The 20,410-nt window shown below is 40.3% G+C and overlaps 1 protein-coding gene across 3 annotated transcripts in view; it reads right to left on the bottom strand.

Moving 5' to 3' along the window:
* Asxl2 (ASXL transcriptional regulator 2) overlaps positions 1–20,161 on the bottom strand; it is a 204,698-nt gene extending 184,537 nt beyond the window's left edge. For all 3 annotated transcript variants that reach the window (XM_004663740.2, XM_045148908.1, XM_045148909.1), the window contains exon 1: positions 19,830–20,161. In XM_004663740.2, coding sequence (XP_004663797.1) covers positions 19,830–19,886 — 57 coding nt within the window. In that variant the 5' untranslated portion in view covers positions 19,887–20,161. The remainder of the gene's footprint in view (positions 1–19,829) is intronic.
* Between the last annotated feature and the right edge of the window lie 249 nt (positions 20,162–20,410).

Raw genomic sequence — 20,410 nt, 5'->3', positions numbered from 1 at the left:
AAGGATGGATATTATCTTAGGGTGAAAGGTTGGAAAACGGAGTTCCAAACAAACGGGCCTAGAAAACAGCAGGGGGTGCTATCCTAATATCTGAAAAGGTAGACTTCAGTCCAACGTTAGTCAAGAAAGATAAAGAAGGTCACTTTATATTGATTAAGAGCACACTCCAACAGGAGGACATTACAATCCTAAACATATATGCACCTAACATGGGGAAACCCAAATTCATCAAACAAACACTATTAGAACTAAGGTCACAATTAACACCAAACACAGTAGTAGTTGGTGACTTCAACATCCCACTCTCATCAATTGACAGGTCATCCCAGGAAAAAAGAAACAGAGGCATATGGACTAAATGAGGTCATAGAAGGAATGGACCTAACAGATATATACAGGACATTCCATCCAAATGCTGCAGAATATACATTCCTTTCAGCAGCACATGGAACATTCTCTAAAATAGACCATATGTTAGGACACAAAGCAAATCTTAACAAATTCAGGAAAATTGAAATAATTCCTTGCATTCTATCTGACCACAATGGAAATAAACTACAAATCAGTAGCAAGAAAGGCTATAGAGCATACACAAAATCATGGAAACTAAACAATACACTACTAAATGATGAGTGGGTCAATGAAGAAATCAAGAAGGAAATCAAAAAATTTATAGAGTCAAACGATAATGACAACACAACATATCAAAATCTCTGGGGCACAATGAAGACAGTTCTAAGAGGTAAATTTATAGCCTTAAGTGCCTATATTAAGAAATTAGAAAGGTCGCAAGTAAACTACCTAATGCTTCACCTTAAAGCCTTGGAAAAAGAAGAACAAGGCAAACCAAAAATCAGTAGATGGGAAGAACTAATAAAGATAAGGGCAGAAATTAATGAAATAGAAACAACAAAAGAAATCCAAAGAATTAATGAAACAAAGAGTTGGTTCTTTGAAAGGATAAACAAGATGGATAAACCCTTCGCAAATCTGACCAAAAGAAAGAGAGAAGAGACACAAATTAATAAACTCAGAGATGAAATAGGTAACATCACCACAGATGCCAGAGAAATTCAAAAAAATCATAGGAACATACTACAAAAGCATATACTCCACAAAGTATGAAAATCTGAAAGAAATGGATGAGTTTCTTCATTTATATGACCTACCTAACTTAAATCAACATGAGATTAATCACTTAAATAGACCTATAACAAGCATGGAGATCCGAACAGTTATCAGTAATCTCCCAACTAAAAAAAGCCCAGGCCCAGATGGATTCACTGCTGAATTTTAACAGACCTTCAAGGAAGTGCTAACACCACTGCTTCTTAAGCTTTTCCAGGAAATAGAAAGAGAAGGAATTCTACCAAATTCCTTCTATGAAGCCAGCATTACCCTGATACCAAAACCAGGCAAAGATAGTACAAAAAAAGAAAATTACAGACCAATCTCCCTCATGAACATAGATGTAAAAGTTCTCCACAAAATATTGGTAAACAGAATAGAAGAATATATCAGAAAGATCATTCACCCTGACCAAGTAGGCTTTATCCCATGCAGATGCAGGGATGGGTCAATATATGCAAAATTATAAATGTAATACATCATATAAATGGATTGAAGGACAAAAATCACATGACCATCTCATTAGATGCAGAGAAAGGGTTTGACAAAATCCAACATCCCTTCATGATAAAAGTCCTACAGAGACTGGGAACAGAAGGAATATATTTCAATATAATAAAGGCTATTTATGACAAGCCTACAGCCAACATATGACTAAATGTGGAAAAACTGGAAGCTTTTCCACTAAAATCAGGAACAAGACAAGGGTGTCCACTGTCCCCACTTTTATTTAATATAGTTCTGGAAGTCTTATCCATAGCAATAAGGCAAGAGACACACATAAAAGGGATACCAATTGGAAAGGAAGAGATCAAGTTATCATTATTTGCAGATGACATGATTCTATATATAAAGGACCTGAAAGACTACTAGCAAACTGTTAGAACTGATAAAAACCTACAGCCACATAGTAGGATACAAAATAAATACACAGAAAAAAAAAAAGGAAGAAACCATTAAAGGACACTTTTCTACTGAAAAGTGAAGGCGTATAAGTCATCATCAACCACAGTAGAGAAGCAGGAGTCTCACATCTTCTAGAAATGAGGAAAATGGGCAGAATACTGCTAAGCACTAGCAGCCCTAGTCTGAGAGCCCACCCACCTAGCTGGCTCAGAGCTACAGGACAGAAACCAGATGGAGGGATTTTCACATCAGCCTCCTCACAAAGTCAAGAAACCTGAAGGAGAAGACAGCAGGGACCAGCTGAGCATCTCTGGTACAATTCTAGGCATCCTGCAATCTCACGCATGCCCCAGCTACCAGTGTGAAGTTAACCACCAGAGAACTCATTCAGCCCTGCCTGCAAGACTCCCAGCACAGTGGATCAGAACATCAGATCCACAGCACAACAGAAAGGAATCAAGGTGAGAACTCGACATTGATGAGATTGGAAGTCATCCCAAAAGGTAACAGGGCCTACTTACACAACGAAAGGTACATAGGCCTAAACTGTAAGTGCTAATCTCTCTCTCCATGACAAGACAGGTTATATGTTACATATTCTAGGTTGGCTTTACCATTCTCAAATAAGCTGTATTTTGGTGTTGATTGTTGTTGCCTTAGATCTTGCTGATTTATAGGGCCTGTGTCATTGCTAAGGGCAGGCTGACCTGAAACTCTTTTAAAACCAGAAATCTAAACCTCCCAATTGACAGGATTAAGGGTGTGGGTCGACATACACCCTAAGGAATTTGGCTTTATTATAGTCTCTATTTGTTTTAATCCCCACCCTTGAATAAATACTTCCATTGGACCTTTCATTTCAGGGCAAATTATGTGTTAAATCTGATGGAAAATTGGATTTGCCATTCATAAATAAGCTATAGGTTGGGGTTGTCATTTGTTGCTTCCTGATTTATACTGTCTTTGTCTCTTTCTGTCATTTGTGGGGGCAGGGTCTCACTCTGCCACAGGATGACCCAGAACCCTTTATAGACCAGAAATCTCAGCCTCCAAGTTGACAGAGTTAGGGTGTGAAGCAACATACAGCCCTATGGATTTTGACTTTGTTAGATTTGTTTGTTTTAATACCCACTCGTACAAAAATACTCTGTGCTGATTTTGATTGAATGTGTATACTGTTCAGTTGAACTGTATTTTGCGCCACCCAATATACTATACTAGAAAACTCACAAAGCAGAGCAAACCCAATCATGGAAGCTAAACTATACACTACTAAATGATGAATAGGTCAATAAAGAAATCAAGAAGGAAATCAAAAAACTTATAGTCAAATGATAATGACAATACAACATATCAAAATCTCTGGGGCACAATGAAGGCAGGTCTAAGAGGTAAATTTATAGCCTTAAGTGCCTATATTAAGAAATTAGAAAGGTCGCAAGTAAACGACCTAATGCTTCACCTTAAAGCCTTGGAAAAAGAAAAACAAGGCAAACCAAAAATCAGTAGATGGGAAGAAATAATAAAGATTAGGGCAGAAATAAATGAAATAGAAACAAAAAAATTCAATCTAAAGAATTAATGAAACAAAGAGTGGGTTCTTTGAAAGGATAAACAAGATTGATAAACCCTTAGCAAATCTGACCAAAAGAAAGAGAGAAGAGACACAAATTAATAAAATCAGAGATGAACAAGGTAACATCACAACAGATTCCAGAGAAATTCAAAAAATCATAGGGACATACTATAAAAGCATATACTCCACAAAGTATGTAAATCTGAAAGAAATGGATGATTTCCTTCATTCATATGACCTACCTAAATTAAATCAAAATGAGATTAATCACTTAAATAGACCTATAACAAGCATGGAGATCCGAACAGTAATCAATAATCTCCCAACTAAAAAAAGCACACGCCCGGATGGATTCACTGCTGTATTTTACCAGACCTTTAAGGAAGAGCTAACACCATTGCTTCTTAAAACTTTTCCAGGAAATAGAAAAAGAAGGAAGTCTACCAAACTCCTTCTATGAGGCCATAATCACCCTGATACCAAAACCAGGTAAAGATAGAACAAAAAAAGAAAATTACAGACCAATCTCCCTCATGAACATAGATGTAAAAATTCTCCACAAAATAATGGAAAACAGAATACAAGAGTATATCAAAAAGATCATTCACCCTGACCAAGTAGGCTTTATCCCAGAGATGCAGGGACGGTTCAACATAAGCAAATCTATAAATGTAATACATTATAGAAACGGGTTGAAGGACAAAAATCATATGATCATCTCATTAGACGCAGAGAAAGCATTTGACAAAAATCCAACATCCCTTCATGATAAAACCCTACAGCGACTGGGAACAGAAGGAACATATCTCAACATAATAAAGGCAATTTATGACAAGCCTACAGCCAACATATTACTAAATGGGGAAAAACTGAAAAAATTTTCCACTAAAATCAGGAACAAGACAAGGGTGTCCACTGTCCCCACTTTTATTTAATATAGTTCTGGAAGTCTTAGCCATAGCAATAAGGCAAGAGACACACATAAAAGAGATACCACTTGGAAAGGAAGAGATCAAGTTATCATTATTTGCAGATTACATGATTCTATATATAAAGGACCCTAAGGACTCTACTAGCAAACTGTTAGAGCTGATCAAAACCTACAGCCAGGTAGCAGGATACAAAATAAACACACAGTAATCAGTAGCCTTCATATATGCTAACAACAAACACACAGAGGATGAAATCAGAGAATCACTCCCATTCACAACTGGATCAAAAAAAAATAAGGTACCTTGGAATAAACCTAACCAAGGAAGTAAAGAATCTCTACAATGAGAACTTTAAAACACTCAAGAAAGAAATTGCAGAAGACACTAGAAAGTGGAGAAACATCCGTTGTTCCTGGATTGGAAAATGGCAATCTTACCTAAAGCAATCTACACATTTAATGCAATCCCTATCAAAATTCCAAAGACATTCTTCATGGAAATAGAAAAAACAATCCAAAAATTCATTTGGAATCACAAAAAACCTCGAATATCTAAAATAATACTGAGCAACAAAAATGAGGCTGGTAGTATCACTATACCTGATTTTAACCTATACTACAGAGCCATAGTAACAAAAACAGCGTGGTACGGGCACAAAAACAGACATGTAGATCAGTGGAACAGAACAGAGGACCCAGATGTAAGTCCAAGTAGCTATAGCCACCTGATATTCGATAAAAATGCCAAAAATACTCATTGGAGAAAAGACAGCCTCTTCAGCAAATGGTGTTGGGAAAACTGGATATATATCTTCAGAAGGAGGAAAATAGATTCTTCTCTCTCTCCATGCACAAGAATTAAGTCCAAATTAATTAAAGACCTTAACATCAGACCTGAAACTATGAAATTGCTAGAGGAAAAAGTAGGGGAAACCTTTCAACATATAGGTCTTGGCAAGGACTTTCTGAATACAACCCCAATTGCTCAGGCAATAAAACCACAGATTAATCACTGGGACCTCATGAAATTACAAAGATGTTGCACTGCAATAGACACAGTGAAAAAAGCAAAGAGGCAACCTACAGAATGGGAAAAAGTCTTTGCCAGCTATATATCTGATAGAGGATTAATATCTAGGATATACAAAGAACTCAAAAAGTTAAATAATAAGGAATCAAACAAGCCAATCAAAAAATGGGCTATGGAGCTAAATAGAGCATTCTCAAAGGAAGAAATACGAATGGCATATAAGCATCTAAAAAAATGTAGGGAAATGCAGATTAAAATTACACTGAGATTCCATCTCACTCCTGTCAGATTGGCCACCATCATGAAAACAAATGATCATAAATGTTGGTGGGGATGTGGAAAAAGAGGAACCCTTGCACACTGCTGGTGGGAATGCAATCTGGTCCAGCCATTGTGGAAATCAGTGTGGAGGTTCCTAAAACAGCTAAAGATTGATCTACCATATGACCCAGCTATAGCACTCCTAGGCATATATCCAAATGACTCACCTCATTTCCTTAGAAATACGTGCTCAACCATGTTTATTGCTGCTCAATTTATAATAGCTGGGAAATGGAACCAGCCTAGATGTCCCTGAACAGATGATTGGATAATGAAGATGTGGCACCTTTATACAATGGAGTTCTACTCAGCGGTAAAGAAAAATGAAGTTATGAAATTTGCAGAAAAATGGATGGACCTCGAAAGGATTATAGTAAGTGAAGTAACCCAGGCCCAGAAAGCCAAGCACCACATGTTCTCTCTCATATGTGGATCCTAGCTACAGATGATTGGGCTTCTGCGTGAGAATGAAAATACTTAGTAGCAGAGGCCAGTAAGTTAAAAAGGAGATGTAAAGGGAAGAGAAAGGAAGGGAGGAGGGTACTTAATAGGTTGATATTGTATATATGCAAGTACAATGATCGAGATGGGGAGGTAATATGATGGAGAATGGAATTTCAAAGAGGAAAGTGTCAGGGGGAGGGAATTACCATGGGATATTTTTTATAATCATGGAAAATGTTAATAAAAATTTAAAAATTAAAAAAAAAGAGCAAACCCAACATATATGGTCACTTTTGCTGTTACTCTGAAAGTCATTTAAGAGCCACACCTGGCACCTTCAGCTTCTACTTGAAGATATATAATGTCAATTTGACACACCTAAGAATACACCAAATAATTAGAAAACAAGTATCAAACTAAGCCAAGATACAAAAATATCTACATTATAATACAAGAAACACAAAAAATTAAAACAATATAATTCTACCTAAAATTATAAATTCATCAAAAATGACCTCAGTGTGACTGACTTAGATGAAATGCCTGACAAAGAGTTCAAAAGAATGTCAGGCATAGTGGTGCATGTCTTTAATCCCAGGGAGGCCGAGGTAGGATGATCACCCTGAGCACAAGGCAACCCTGAGACTACAGAGTGAGTTCCAGGTCAGCCTGGGCTATAGCAAGACCCTACCTTGAAAGACCAAAAATTAAAATTAAGAAGATTGATTATAACTATGTTCAAGGAATAAAAGATCACACAGGAAACCAATTTAAGGAAATAAGGTGGTCAATATAAGACATGAGTAAAGGAACAGAAATGCTAAAGAAAAACCAGTCAAAAATACTAGCAATGAAAAACACAGTAAGTCAAAATACGCTTTAGAAACTCTCACCAGTAGAATGGGTGTAGGAGAAAACAGAATATCTGAAGTAGAAGACCAGGTGGCAGATCTAATATAATCCAACAAAGACAAAGACAAGCTAATAGGAGGGTATGAATGTAATTTCAAGATATTTGGGACACTATGAAAAGATCAAACATAAGAATTCAGGGTATAGATGGGAAAAACAAAAATCACTCCAAAGGCATAGTAGGCATTTTCAACAAAATCATAGAAGAAAATTTCCCCTAAATTCGGAAAGAGATGTCAATACAGATACAAGAAGCTTTTTAGAACATCATACAGACAAAACCTGGAAAGTACCTTTCCTCTCCATGTTATATAAAACTACCAAACACACAAACCAAAGAAAATGTATTGAAAGCAGTTAGGGAGAAAAAGAAAGTCCTTTATAAAGGCAAGTCCATCAGGTTAAAAGCAGATTATCAACACAAACTTTAAAATCCAGAAGGGCTTGGAAAGATGTATTCCAAGTTCTGAAAGATAACAACTGTCAACTGAGAGTACTTAATCCAGAAAAGCTATCCATCCGAATTGATGGAGAAATAAGGATATTCCGTGACAAAAAAAAAAAAAAACAGGCTAAAGGAATATATGATCACTAAGCCAGCTCTACAGAAAACACTTGATGGGATCATTCCTACTGAAGATAAAACAAAGGACACATACAAGGAAATAGGAAATAATAAGCCATAATCAAATAACACTTAATACAATAGAGTAAAGGGAAAACAAAAAGCACTACAAAACAAAAAGAATAGCAAGAATAGATGTGTACCTTTCTGGCCATTCTTCTTAATATAAATGGCCTCAATGCACCAAGCCAAAGACACAGGCATGCAGGATCTGGGCTGGAGTGATGGCTTAGTAATTAAGTCACTTGCCTACAAAGCTTGAGAACCCATGTCCAACTCTCCAGTTCCCACAAAAGCCAGACACACAAAGATCAGGTAAGTACAAGGTCATACATGCCCACTAGGTGGCGGAAGCGTCTGGCATTTGGTTGCAATAGCTGAGACCCCAGTGTGCCAGTTCTCTGTATCTCTCTAAATTTTTTTTTAAAAAAAATTAAAGGCAGGATCCTTCTGTTTGTTGCCTCCAAGAAACTAACCTCTCCATAAAAGACACTATCTTAGGGTGAAAGGATGGAATACACTATTTCAAACAAATGGGCCTAAGAAACAAATAGGTTTTGCTATCCTACTATCTGGCAAAATAGACTTTAAACCAACATCAATGAGGAAAGATAAAGAAGATCACATTATACTGATTAAAAGAACAATTCAACAGGAAGACATTACAATTCTAAACATATGCACCTAACATGAGGGCTCCCAATTTTATCAAATGCTATCAGACTTAAGGTCATAAATAACAGGAAACCTAATTGTAGTGGGTGACATCAATACTTCTCATCAACCAACAGGTCATCCCAGCAAATAAAATACAGAGACATCTAGATTAAATGACATCATGGTGGGCTGGAGAGATGGGTTGGTGGCTAAGGCACTTGCCTATGAAGCCTAAGAACACATTTGAATCTCCAGGTCCATGTAAGCCAGATGCAATATGATACAAACATGAAATGTCATAATACATCACAAGGGGCAAATGCATCTAAGTTTCTTTGCAGTGGCTGAAAGGCCCTGGAGTGCCCATTCCACCCGCTCCCCCCCACCCCCGCACCTCTTCTGCCTTTCTCACTTCCTCTGTCAAAACTAAAAATGTGTAAACTGGGCATGGTGGCGCACACCTTTAATCCCAGCACTTGGGAGGCAGAGGTAGGAGGATCACCGTGAGTTCAAGGCCACCCTGAGAATACAGAGTGAATTCCAGGTCAGCCTTGACTAGAGTGAAACCCTACCTCAAAAAGCCAAAAATAAAATAAAATAAAATAATGAAACAATAAAAAAATTAAATTATTAAATGAGGCTGGGCATGATGGCACACACCTTTAACCCCAGCACCTGGGAGGTAGGGGTAGGAGGATCACCAGGAGTTCAAGGCCACCCTGAGACTATGCAGTGAATTCCAGGTCAGCCTGGGCTAAAGTGAGACACGACCTCAGAAAACCAAAAGAAAAAAAATTATATACATATATATACATATATATATTTTATATACATATCACAGAATAAATGGACCTAACATATCTAAAGAACATTCCATCCAAATTCTGCAAAATATACATTTTTCTTAGTGACACAAAGCAAATCTTAACAAATACAGGAAAATTAAAATAATTCCTTGTGCTCTGATTACAGTAGGCTTAAACCACAAATCAGTAACAAGAAAAACTACAAAGCATATACAAAATCATGGAGACTAAACAGTACGCTATTGTATGATGAATGGATTATTGAAGAAATCAAAAAGGAAATCAAAATTTCACACCATCAGTAGCTGGGTGTAATGGAGCATGCCTTTAATTCCAATACTCAGGAGGCAGAGGTAGGAGAACCGCCATGAATTTGAGGCCACCCTGAGAATACATAGTGAATTCCAGGTCAGCCTGAGCTAGAGTGAGTCCCTACCTCGAAACCCCCCAAAATTATTTTTAATGAAAAAAAAAAATCACATGATGCAAAAAAGGCATTTGACAAAATCCAATATCCCTTCATGGTAAAAGTCTGACAGAAACTGGGAATAGAAGGAACATTATCTCAACATAATAAAGGCTATTTATGACAAACCCACAGCCAACATAATACTAAATGGGGACTAGGCAATGGAAAGACATCCCAAGTTCTTGGATTGGAAAACTCAGTACTGTGAAAACGTTGATCTTAACCAAAAGCAACATACACATTTAATGCAATTCCATCAAAATCTCAATGGCATTCTTCACAGAAATAGAAAAAACAATCCTAAACTCCATTTGGAAGCACAAAAAAAAACTCAATATCTACTACCATTTTGAGCAACAAAAATAAGGCTGGTGGTATCACCATACCTGATTTTAACCTATATTACAGAGCCATAATAATAAAAACAGCATGGTACTGGCCAAAAACAGACATGTACATAAATGGAACAGAATAGAGGACCCAGATGTAAGTCCAGGCAGCTACACCCACTTTATCTTAGACATAAAATGCCAACACCACTTATTGGAAAAACAAAACAAAAAATGGCCTCTTCAACAGATGATACTGGGAAAACTGGATATCTATATGTAGAAGGATGAAAACAGATCCTTATCTCTCTCCATACACAAGAATCAAGTCCAAATGGATCAAAGACCTTAATATCAGACCTGAAACTTTGAAACTGCTTGAGGGAAAAGTAGAAGAAACCCTTCAACATGTTGTCATAGGCAATGACTTTCTGAATATAACCCCAGTTACTCAGGAAATAAAACTACTAATCAACCACTGGAACTTCATGAAATTACATAGCTTTTGTAGAGCAAAGGACACTGTGAATAAAGCAAAGAGGAAAGCTACAGATCAGAAGAAAACCTTTGCCAGCTATACACCTGAAGATTAGTATCTACGATATACAAAGAACTCAGAAAACTAATAAGAAATCAAGCAACTCAATTAAAATATGGGTTAAGGAACTAAATAGAGAGTTCTCAAAAGAAGAAATACAGGTAGCATAAAAGCATTTAAAAAATGTTCTGCATCTTTAGCAATCAGGGAAATGCAAATTAAAACTACTTTGAGATCCCATCTCACTCCTGTCAGGATGGCTATCATCAAGAAAACAAATAATAAATGTTGGTGAGGATGCAGAAAAAGAGAAATGTTTCTACATTGTTGGTGAGAATGTATGCCATCTGGTACAGTCATTGTAGAAGTCAGTATAAAAAGTACTGAGACAGCTAAAAATAGATTTACCATATGATGTAGCTATACCACTCCTGGGCAAATATCCTAAGCGAACTCCTCACTACCTTAGAGATATTTGCACAACCATGTTTATTGCCACTCTATTCACAGTAGCTAGCAAATGGAACCAGCCTAGATGTACATCAACTGATGAGTATATAATGAAGATGTGGTACATCTATACAATGGAGTTCTATTCAATAAAGGAAAATGATACTATGAAATTTGCAGGGAGATGGATATATCTGGAAAGGATTATACCAAGTAGGTAACCCTGACCCAGTAAGCCAAACATCTCATGTTGTCTCTCATATCTGTATCTGGTTCCTCATTATAAATATTCAGACATATTTGTGAGTTGGAGGAGAAAAACTCAGTAGCAGAGGCCAGTAAGCTAGGAAAGGGCTATAAGGGAAGGAGGAAAGGGGAGGAATTTAGAGGATGGTATTGTATATATTTAAGGAGAAAAACAAACAGATTACTGCAGGTGGAATGGCCTAAGTGAGGTCACGGGAAGAGATTAAGTAAAAGGTGGGGGAGAGAGGGCTAATCAAAATTCAGGATATTGTGAATAAGCCATATGATAACCTACATTTTTGGATAATGACACATCCAGAAGCCATTGACTGTTACTGGAAAAATTTCAGTGCCAGGGATGGGATACCTTCCAATGAGTTGTTGGCCAGGGAGGTCCCTGATGCCCCTCAAAATTACAAATCATTGCCAAGGCTCTTCATTTCCCACTCAGAATATATGGTAAGACCCTATTGCTGAAGATTCAACATGCCTGGGCTGCAATAACCAAGAAATCAAACTGGAACTGTGCTGACAACCTCCTCCCTGGAGACCAGATGACTGAAAGCTAGACAAAGCTATGCTGCATACAACCCTATGGGAAACAGAAGCCATCAGTGGTAAAACAGTGGACACTGCATGTCTCAAGTTTGGCCAGCCAGGCCAAATGAGCCAATGGGTGCAATAGTGGTATGTCTGTTATAGGGGAAACCAACTGTTTCTAATTGGACTGGAGGCCCACTCCACAGGAATGCCTGGTACTGAAAACTTAAATCATAAGCCTATGGTGGGGGAAATCATGAGCCTTAGGAGTGTAATGCCTACTCTTATCTGGCTAAATACATATATTGTGCTCACCAAACTGCCCTGTAAGCACTTTACTTAACATTCATACTGGTATATTAATGGTACTCTCATTCTGGTTAGAGAAGATTCTTTTTATTGTTGTTGTTGTTTTTTTTTGTTTTTCGAGGTAGGGTCTCACTCTGGTCCAGGCTGACCTGGAATTAACTATGTCGTCTCAGGGTGGCCTAGAACTCATGGCAATCCTCCTACCTCTGCCTCCTGAGTGCTGGGATTAAAGGCGTGCGCCACCACGCCCGGCTTAAGATTCTCTTTTTAGATGGTAGTGAGCTCTGGGATGACCCAAAAGGCATCATAGTGCTGAAAAGAAGTGAAAAGAGGAGTGTTCAGCACTGAAATATGTCTATCACACTTCCAAGGCTCAGGGTCCATTGCATAAGAGGGGGCCAAAACAATGTATGAGCCAAAGGAAGGGTAGGACTGCTTACAATGCAATCATCCAAACAGAAATTGGCCTTGATATCCATGACCTCAGAGTACCTAGTACTACCTTTACAAGACCCTCATAATAGCAGGAAAAAAATAATGATATCAAAATAAAATAAAATAAAAGACAGAGAGGGAGGGAATATGATGGAGTGTGGATTTGTGAAGGGGAAAATGGGAAAAGGAGGGAATTTATCATGGTTTATTGTCCATAGGTATGGAAGCTGTCAATTAAAAAGAGTTTTAAAACATCCACAAAGGGGCTGGAGAAATGGCTTAGTGGTTTAGGCACTTCCCTGTGAAGCCTAAAGACCCATGTTCAACCTCTCTCCCCAGATCCTACATAAGCCAGACACACGAAGTTGACACAAGCACAAGGTTGCACATATGTACTAGGTGGCACAAGAGTCTAGAGTTCAATAGCAGTGGCTGAGGCCCTGATGTGCCAATTCTCTTTGTGTGTGTGTGTGTGTGTGTGTGTGTGTGTGTGTGTGTGTGTGTCTCTTTCTCTAAAACAACTTTTTTTAAAAAAAGTCCACAATGCAAGGTTAAAGATAACTTGGTGGCTAAAGGCACTTGCTTGCAAAGCCTGATGGTCTGGGTTCTATTCCCCAGCACCCCCATAAAGCCAGATGCACAAAGTGGTGAATGCATCTGGAGTTCATTTGCAGTGGCAGAAGGCCCTGGCAAAAATACCCATACTCTGTGTGTTTCTCTTACATATACATACATATGTTCTGAGAATTGTCTCTCTCTCAAATAAATTATATATATAATTTGTTCCGAGAAATCAGCCAATAAAGAATTTAAAACACAATCCTCCTTTTTAGGCAGCCAATCCAATCTCTCATAGTGGCTGTAGCAGATATCCAAGTAGGACATAAGGACTTGAGTTTGAAAAGGTAATCTGATTTGAGAAAATTCTTCAGTGTAAACTAAGTTAGGCCTTTTCTTTCTTTATTGCTGCTTTGGAATGGGTTTTCGTGGCCCAATTAGTGAATTATTCTTATTTGTCGATTTTCAACTTCCAATATACTGCTATTCTTTTATTTCTTGTTTTTCTTATTTTCCTATTTACATTTTAAATCTCTTACTATGGTTTTAGTGGAATCTGGAAACAAAGATAAATGTGTTTAATACAACTTCACCTACATTTCTCTTTCATAATGAATATTCTTTATTGTTATCTTAAAATAAAATTGCATTTCATGAAAAAAAAAATGAAGCCAGATATAGTAGTAGTAGTAGCAAAAGTCTTTAATCCCAGCACTCAGGAGGCAGAGGTAGGAGAATCTCTGTGAATTCAAAGGCAGCCTGCCACTACATAGACAGTAGTCCCTAGAGTCCTAGAGTAAGACCCTACCTCAAGGAAACAAAAATAAATAAATAAAAAATAAATAAAAGGTTAGAGAGATGGTTTAGTGGTTAAGATGCATGACTGCAAAGCCTAAGGACCCAGGTCTGATTTTCCATACTCACAGAAAGCCAAATGCACAAGGTGGCACATGTGTCTGGAGTTTGTCTACAGTGCCTAGAGGGCCTAGTGTGCCCATTCTCTCTGTCTCTTGTCTCTCTCTCTCAAATAAATAAAGTATCTTGGAAATGAAAAAAAAGTAAGGAGGAGCTAGATGTGGTGGCACACACCTTTAATCCCAGCACTTGGGAAGCAGAGGTAGGAGGACCACTATGAGTTTGAGGTTACCCTGAGATTACAGAGTTCCGGGTCAGCCTGGGCTAGAGTGAGACACTACCTTGAGAATTCCCGCCACAAAGATAATCGAGAGATTGGAGAGATGGCTCAGCAGTTCAGGCACTTGCTTGCAAAGCCTAATAACCCAAGCTTGAATCTCTTTTACCCACATAAAACCAGATGCACAAAGTGATGCATGCATGTGGAGCTTTTTTGCAGTAGCAAGAGGCACTAGATGTAACTTCAGAGCTACCAACATTTTTAAAAACATTTTTATCTATTTGCAAGTGGAGGAAGAAAAAGAGAGAGAAAACAGGTAAGCCAAGGCCTCCAGCTGCTGCAAACTCCAGATGCATGCACCATAGTGCATCTGGCTTCATATGAGTACTAAGGAATTAACCCAGGTTGTCAGACTTTGCTGGCAAGTGCCTTAACTGCTAAGCCTTCTCTAGCCCACAGCTACCCATACTTAAAGGCACTTAATTTATAACTATGCATGGTAGCACACACTTTGTAATCCCAACAATCAGGAGGTTGAGGCAAGATTGCCAAAATTTTGAGACCAGCCTGAGACAGAGAGAGAGAGAGAGACAAACACAAACACACACAATCTCAAAAATCCAAACAGCCAGGTGTAGTGATACATACCTTTAATTCCAGCACTTGAAAGGCAGAGGTAGCAGGGTTAGAGACCACCCTGAATGGTGAATTCCAGATCAGACTGGGCTACAGTGAGACCCTACCTTGAAAAAAAAATCCAAACAATTTAAAGTAAAAGCTTAGGGGCTGGAGAGATGGCTCAGCAGTTAAAGATGCTTGCTTGCAAAGCTTGACAGTCTAGGTTCAATTCCCCAGGACCCATGTAAAGCCAAATGCACTAAGTGGTATGGAAACCCTAGTGTGCCTATAATCATTCTCTCTGTTGGCTTCTTTCTCTCTCCCTCAACAACAAAAAAAAATTATATATACTGAAAAAAATAAAAGCTGTGCACAGGGGCTCTTGAGAGGCAAAGCCAGGCAACTCTGTTCTATATAGAACTTTAGGCCAACCATGATTGCAGAAAATAAATGGGCTATTGTAATATACCCCTACTCTCCAGTTTTTCTCTTTTAACCCTCATTTGTTTTAATAAACTTGTGCTTTTTAAAAATGTTTTTTTATTCATGCCAGGCATTGGCAGTACACGCCTTTAATCCCAGCAATTAGGAGGCAGAGGTAGGAGGATAGCCATAAGTTCATTTGCAGTGGCTGGAGGCCCTGGCGTGCCCACTGTCTATCTGCCTCTTTCTCTCTGTCTGTCACTCTCACATAAATAAAAAATAAACAAAAAACTCAAAAAAAAAAATCTAGATACTGAGCTGGGTATGGATGACATATGCCTTTTATTTTATTTCATTTATTGTTTTTATGTTGGGTCTTACTATAGCTTAGGCTGACTTAGAATACACTATGTAGTCTCAGGCTGGCCTCAAGCTCATAGTGACCCTACCTCTGCCTCCCAAGTGCTGAGACTAAAGGCATGTACCATCATGCCTGGCTCAGCAGTTATGGCAAAGTCTGACAATCCGGGTTCAGTTCCCCAGGACCCATGTATAGCCATATGCACAACATGGCTCATGTATCAAGAGTTAGTTTGCACTGGCTAGAGGTCCTGGTGGGTCCATTGTCTTATTTCTGTGTGTTTGTCTTTCTGTTTGCAAATAAAGAAATCTTTAAAAACAACAACAAAAAACAAACACTAAAATACTGGGGCTGGGGAGATGGCTCCCAGTTAAAGTTGCTTGTTTACAAATCCTGCCAGCCTGGATTCAACTCCCCAGCCAGCCATGTAAAGCCAGACACAAAAGTGGCATGTCTGCCATTCTAATTGCAGTGGTAAAAGATCCTCATGCCCATACACATACACACACACAAATAAATAATCTTTAAAACACTATTAAGAAAATTTTAGGGCTGGAGAGATGGCTTAGTGGTTAAGCGCTTGCCTGTGAAGCCTAAGGACCCCGGTTCGAGGCTCGGTTCCCCAGGTCCCACGTGAGCCAGATGCACAAGGGGGCGCACGCGTCTAGAGTTCGTTTGCAGAGGCTGGAAGCCCTGGAGCGCCCATTCTCTCTCTCTCCCTCTATCTGTCTTTCTCTCTATGTCTGTCACTCTCAAATAAATAAATAAAAAATGAACAAAAAAAAAATTTTAAACTAAACATAATTAAGTTTGGGTATCAGCAGATAAGCATATTATCAGCTAAAAATTCACTTTTTCTTTTATTACAAGGAAGCTGTGGTGAGGTACTCATGAAGTAGAAAGTAAACAAGCCTTCTGTGGAAGAGTGACCACCCCAGTATACTACCAAAAAAAAAATATTTTCAGGGAGTTGGAAAGATGGCTTAGTGGTTAAGGCACTTGCTAGCAAAGCCAAACAACTTAGGTGCCATTCCCCAGTACCCATGTAAAGCCAGATGCACAAAGTGGCACATGTGTCTGGAGTCTGTTTGCAGTGGCTATCTGCCTCTAATAAATAAACAAAATTTAAAACAAAAAAGCCAGGCGTGGTGGTGCACACCTTTAATCCCAGCACTTGGGCAGGAGGATCGCTGTGAGTTCAAGGCAACCCTGAGAATACGGAGTGAATGCCAGGTCAGCCTAGGCTAGAATGAGACCCTACCTTGAAAAACCAAAAAAAAAAAAAGCATTTTCAGGCTGGAGAGATGGCTCAACACTCAAGTGCACTTCCTAGCAAGCCTGAGAGCCTGAAGAGACCTGAGACCACCTGAGCTGGAATCTCCAGAACCATATTAACAGCTGGGCATGGCTATTCACATTTGTAACTCAGGTCCTGTGGGGAGCAGACACCAAAGAATCACTGGGTCTTGAGAGCACCAACCTCCAAAATCAGTAAGACTTTCAAAAAGAAAAACATTAAGGTGAGTAGAAGAGGACAACTCTGTGTCATCCTCTGATACGGATAAACACATCACATAAGCACACACACAGCGGCTTATGCCTATAATCCCAACACACAGGATGTGGAAGTTGGAGGATCACTGAGTTTGAGGCCAACCTCAAAGTAGAGGGCTGGAGAAATGGCTCACTAGTTAAAAGCAGTTTCAAGGCCTATTGAACTGGGTTCAATTCCCCAGTGCCCATATAAACCAGATGGCTGGGTGTAGTGGTGTACACCTTTATCCCAGCATTGGGGTGCCTTAGGGTAGAAGGATCCATAGGAAGTTCAAGATCAGCATGGTCTAGTGTAAGAGTCTACCTCAAAAAATAAACAAACAAATAAATAATAACTCTCCAGCCCAATGGGGTTTTACTTTTTAGAGGGAAACTACCAGTAAAGTGACAAAGATATCTTATAAGTGAAGGCATTCAATAAAGAGCTAATAACTCTTCCCTTTTTCATATTTTAACTAAAACAAAAACACAAGACTCAAAATATTTTTTTGGAAATTTAAAAATATTTTTTAGCCAAGCGTGGTGGCACATGCCTTTAATCCCAGCACTCAGGGAGACCACCCTGAGACTACATAGTGAATTCCAGGTCAGCCTGGACTAAATAGAAACAGAGAACACTCAACTCCTACCAAACCAGATATCCAGAGACAGAGGCCCCCAAGACCTCATCACTTAACAGACCTAAAACAAACCCATCATGGCTCAGGGAAATTTGTGGAAAAGGGGGCGGAAAGATTGTTAGAGCCACACGTTGGGACATTATGCACAGAGACATTGCCTCTACACATAACTGATGGCTAACCACACGATGCACAACCCACATTCCCCCAAGGAGGAGGGTCCCTGAGGAGGGGGGACAGGGAGGAGGCTAATGATGGTACCAACATGGCTGTATACATACTGTGTACATAACTAATAAAATAATAATAAAGTAAAAAAAATACATATGTATGTGTGTGTGTGTGTGTGTGTTTTAAAGGGCTAAGGAAATAAATTAGCAGTTAAAGGCACTTGCTTGCAAAGGCTACTGGCCTAGGATTCACTCTCCTAGATCCCACATACACAAAATTGATAAACAGTATAATAAAGTTTAGGGGAAACAAGAACATGTAGTGATACATTAACAGATATAGCTGGAAAGTGATAAGTGATTTTCTTCTTTACAATTTTCTAAATTTCCTGACAGTGACCACATTACTTTTTTGTTTTTTCAGGCTGACCTGGAATTTACTATGTAGTCTCAGGCTGGCCTCGAACTCACAGTACTCCTCCTAACTCTGCCTCCTGAGTATTAGGATTAAAGGTGTGTGCCACCACGCCTGGCAATATTTACTACTTTTGATTTCTGAAAATTTTCATTTAAAAAATAAGCCATGGGGCTGGAGAGATGGCATTTGCCTGCAAAGCCAAAGGATCCCGGTTCAATTCTCCAAGACCCAAGTAAGCTAGATGCACAAGGGGGCGCATGCATCTGGAGTTGGTTTACAGTGGCTGAAGGCCCTGCAGTGCCCATTCTCTTCCTCTGTCCCTGCCTCTGGGTATCAAATAAATAAATAAAATATATTTTTTAAATAAGAGATATGAATTCTAAGAGCTCACTTAGAAAAACTCGCTTTTTAGCAATGAAATATTGTTTAATGGATGCTGTTTTACTATTCTATTGCACGACCAATGATAAGCTGATTTCACTTTCTCTCAATGTTCCGTTGCTACATGTATACATATTTTTTTCGTTAAAAAGACAGAGCTGATCACCAATCCTCAATAATCTACTTTTTAAATATACTTCTAAATTTACATATAACAAGTCCAGAAAATAACTGCTTTGCCCACTAGTGTCAACTTTGTAGGGCCACATTCACTTGGACTACAGAAAAGGCCCGGTAAACTACAGGTCCCACCATGCACTGCTGCGTTGTTCAGAATAGGTCTCTACGGAAACAGAAAAAAATTCTACAAGTCCCACCTGTTACTTCGTTTCTAAACACCTCCTGCACTTTCTGCTCCAGCAGCAAACAAAAACAAACGCCTCGTGACCTCACGTCGGCTCCGAGAGCCAGAGAAGCAGGGGGCGCAGGGTCCGGCGGCATGTCCGCCTCTGCGGGGCAATTCTACCCGGCTCCAGCGCTGCCCTCTTCTTTCCGGGGCTGGATGCGCACACCGACCTTCTCCGGTCTGCATCCAATGGGGGCTCTCCAGGAGCACCGAGAAGAACCGGTTATTATGCAAGCACAACGGGTTCCTCCGGCGGCCGGGCGGGGGCTACCACGGAGTAGGGGCGACGGCGACCAGACCGCGACAACACCCAGAAGCACTCGTCCCGGACGCTGGCAGGAGCCGCGTCGGCGCGGCGACCCCCTTGGACGGCGTCCCGGTCCCGCAGGGATCGCAGCCGCGACCCCAACCGCCGCCCTCGCGCGCTTCTGTGCCCAGCACCGGCTCGCGGCACCGGTGACCGCCCTTCCCCAGCGACGCGCGGTCAGTGGATGAAGTCTTCCCGGCCTTTCCCTCTGCTCCCTCCTCCTTACCGTCTTGGCGGCCTCCGCCCAGGTCCTGCCCTTCTTCCTACGGCCCTTTTCCCTCATGTCGGGTCCTGAACTGCCTGGGAGGCTCCTGTGCCCCAGCTCTGTCGCCCTGCCTGCCTGCTGTGCCCTGCGCTGCTGCTCCCGCGGGGCCGGGAGACGGGAGAAAGGGGAAGTCGGACCGAGGAGCCACCTAGCAGAGGAGAAGGCGAAGGAGGAGGGCGGCGGGGTCTAAAGGGCTGCCGTTCCTGTGGCCGCGGCCACCACTCCCGCCGCTGCCATATTGGGCTCTTACTGTACTGGGAGCCGCTAAGATCATGTGACCGCTCCCGCGCGGCCGTCACTACTGTACGCAGCCGGCCGCGTGAACGAGCACGCGCGCGCCTCCACCTCTCACGCCTGGCGTGCAAGTCGGCTGAACTGAGCACCTCACCACGCCCCCGGCCCTTCCGGTCTTCGCCTCTGCACCGGAGCATGCGCGTGAGGAAGGGCTGCCCACAGTTGCGTAAGACGCCCAGCATTCTCGCCCACAGTGAAGATCTGCCTGCGGAAGCGGAACTGGTTCCCTCGCTAGAAGCTTGTCTAGA

Source organism: Jaculus jaculus, chromosome 5, assembly GCF_020740685.1.
Source record: "Jaculus jaculus isolate mJacJac1 chromosome 5, mJacJac1.mat.Y.cur, whole genome shotgun sequence".
Taxonomy (NCBI): domain Eukaryota; kingdom Metazoa; phylum Chordata; class Mammalia; order Rodentia; family Dipodidae; genus Jaculus; species Jaculus jaculus.
The sequence above is the reverse complement of the archived record's forward strand: the minus strand, read 5'-3'. Positions and strand labels throughout refer to the sequence as shown.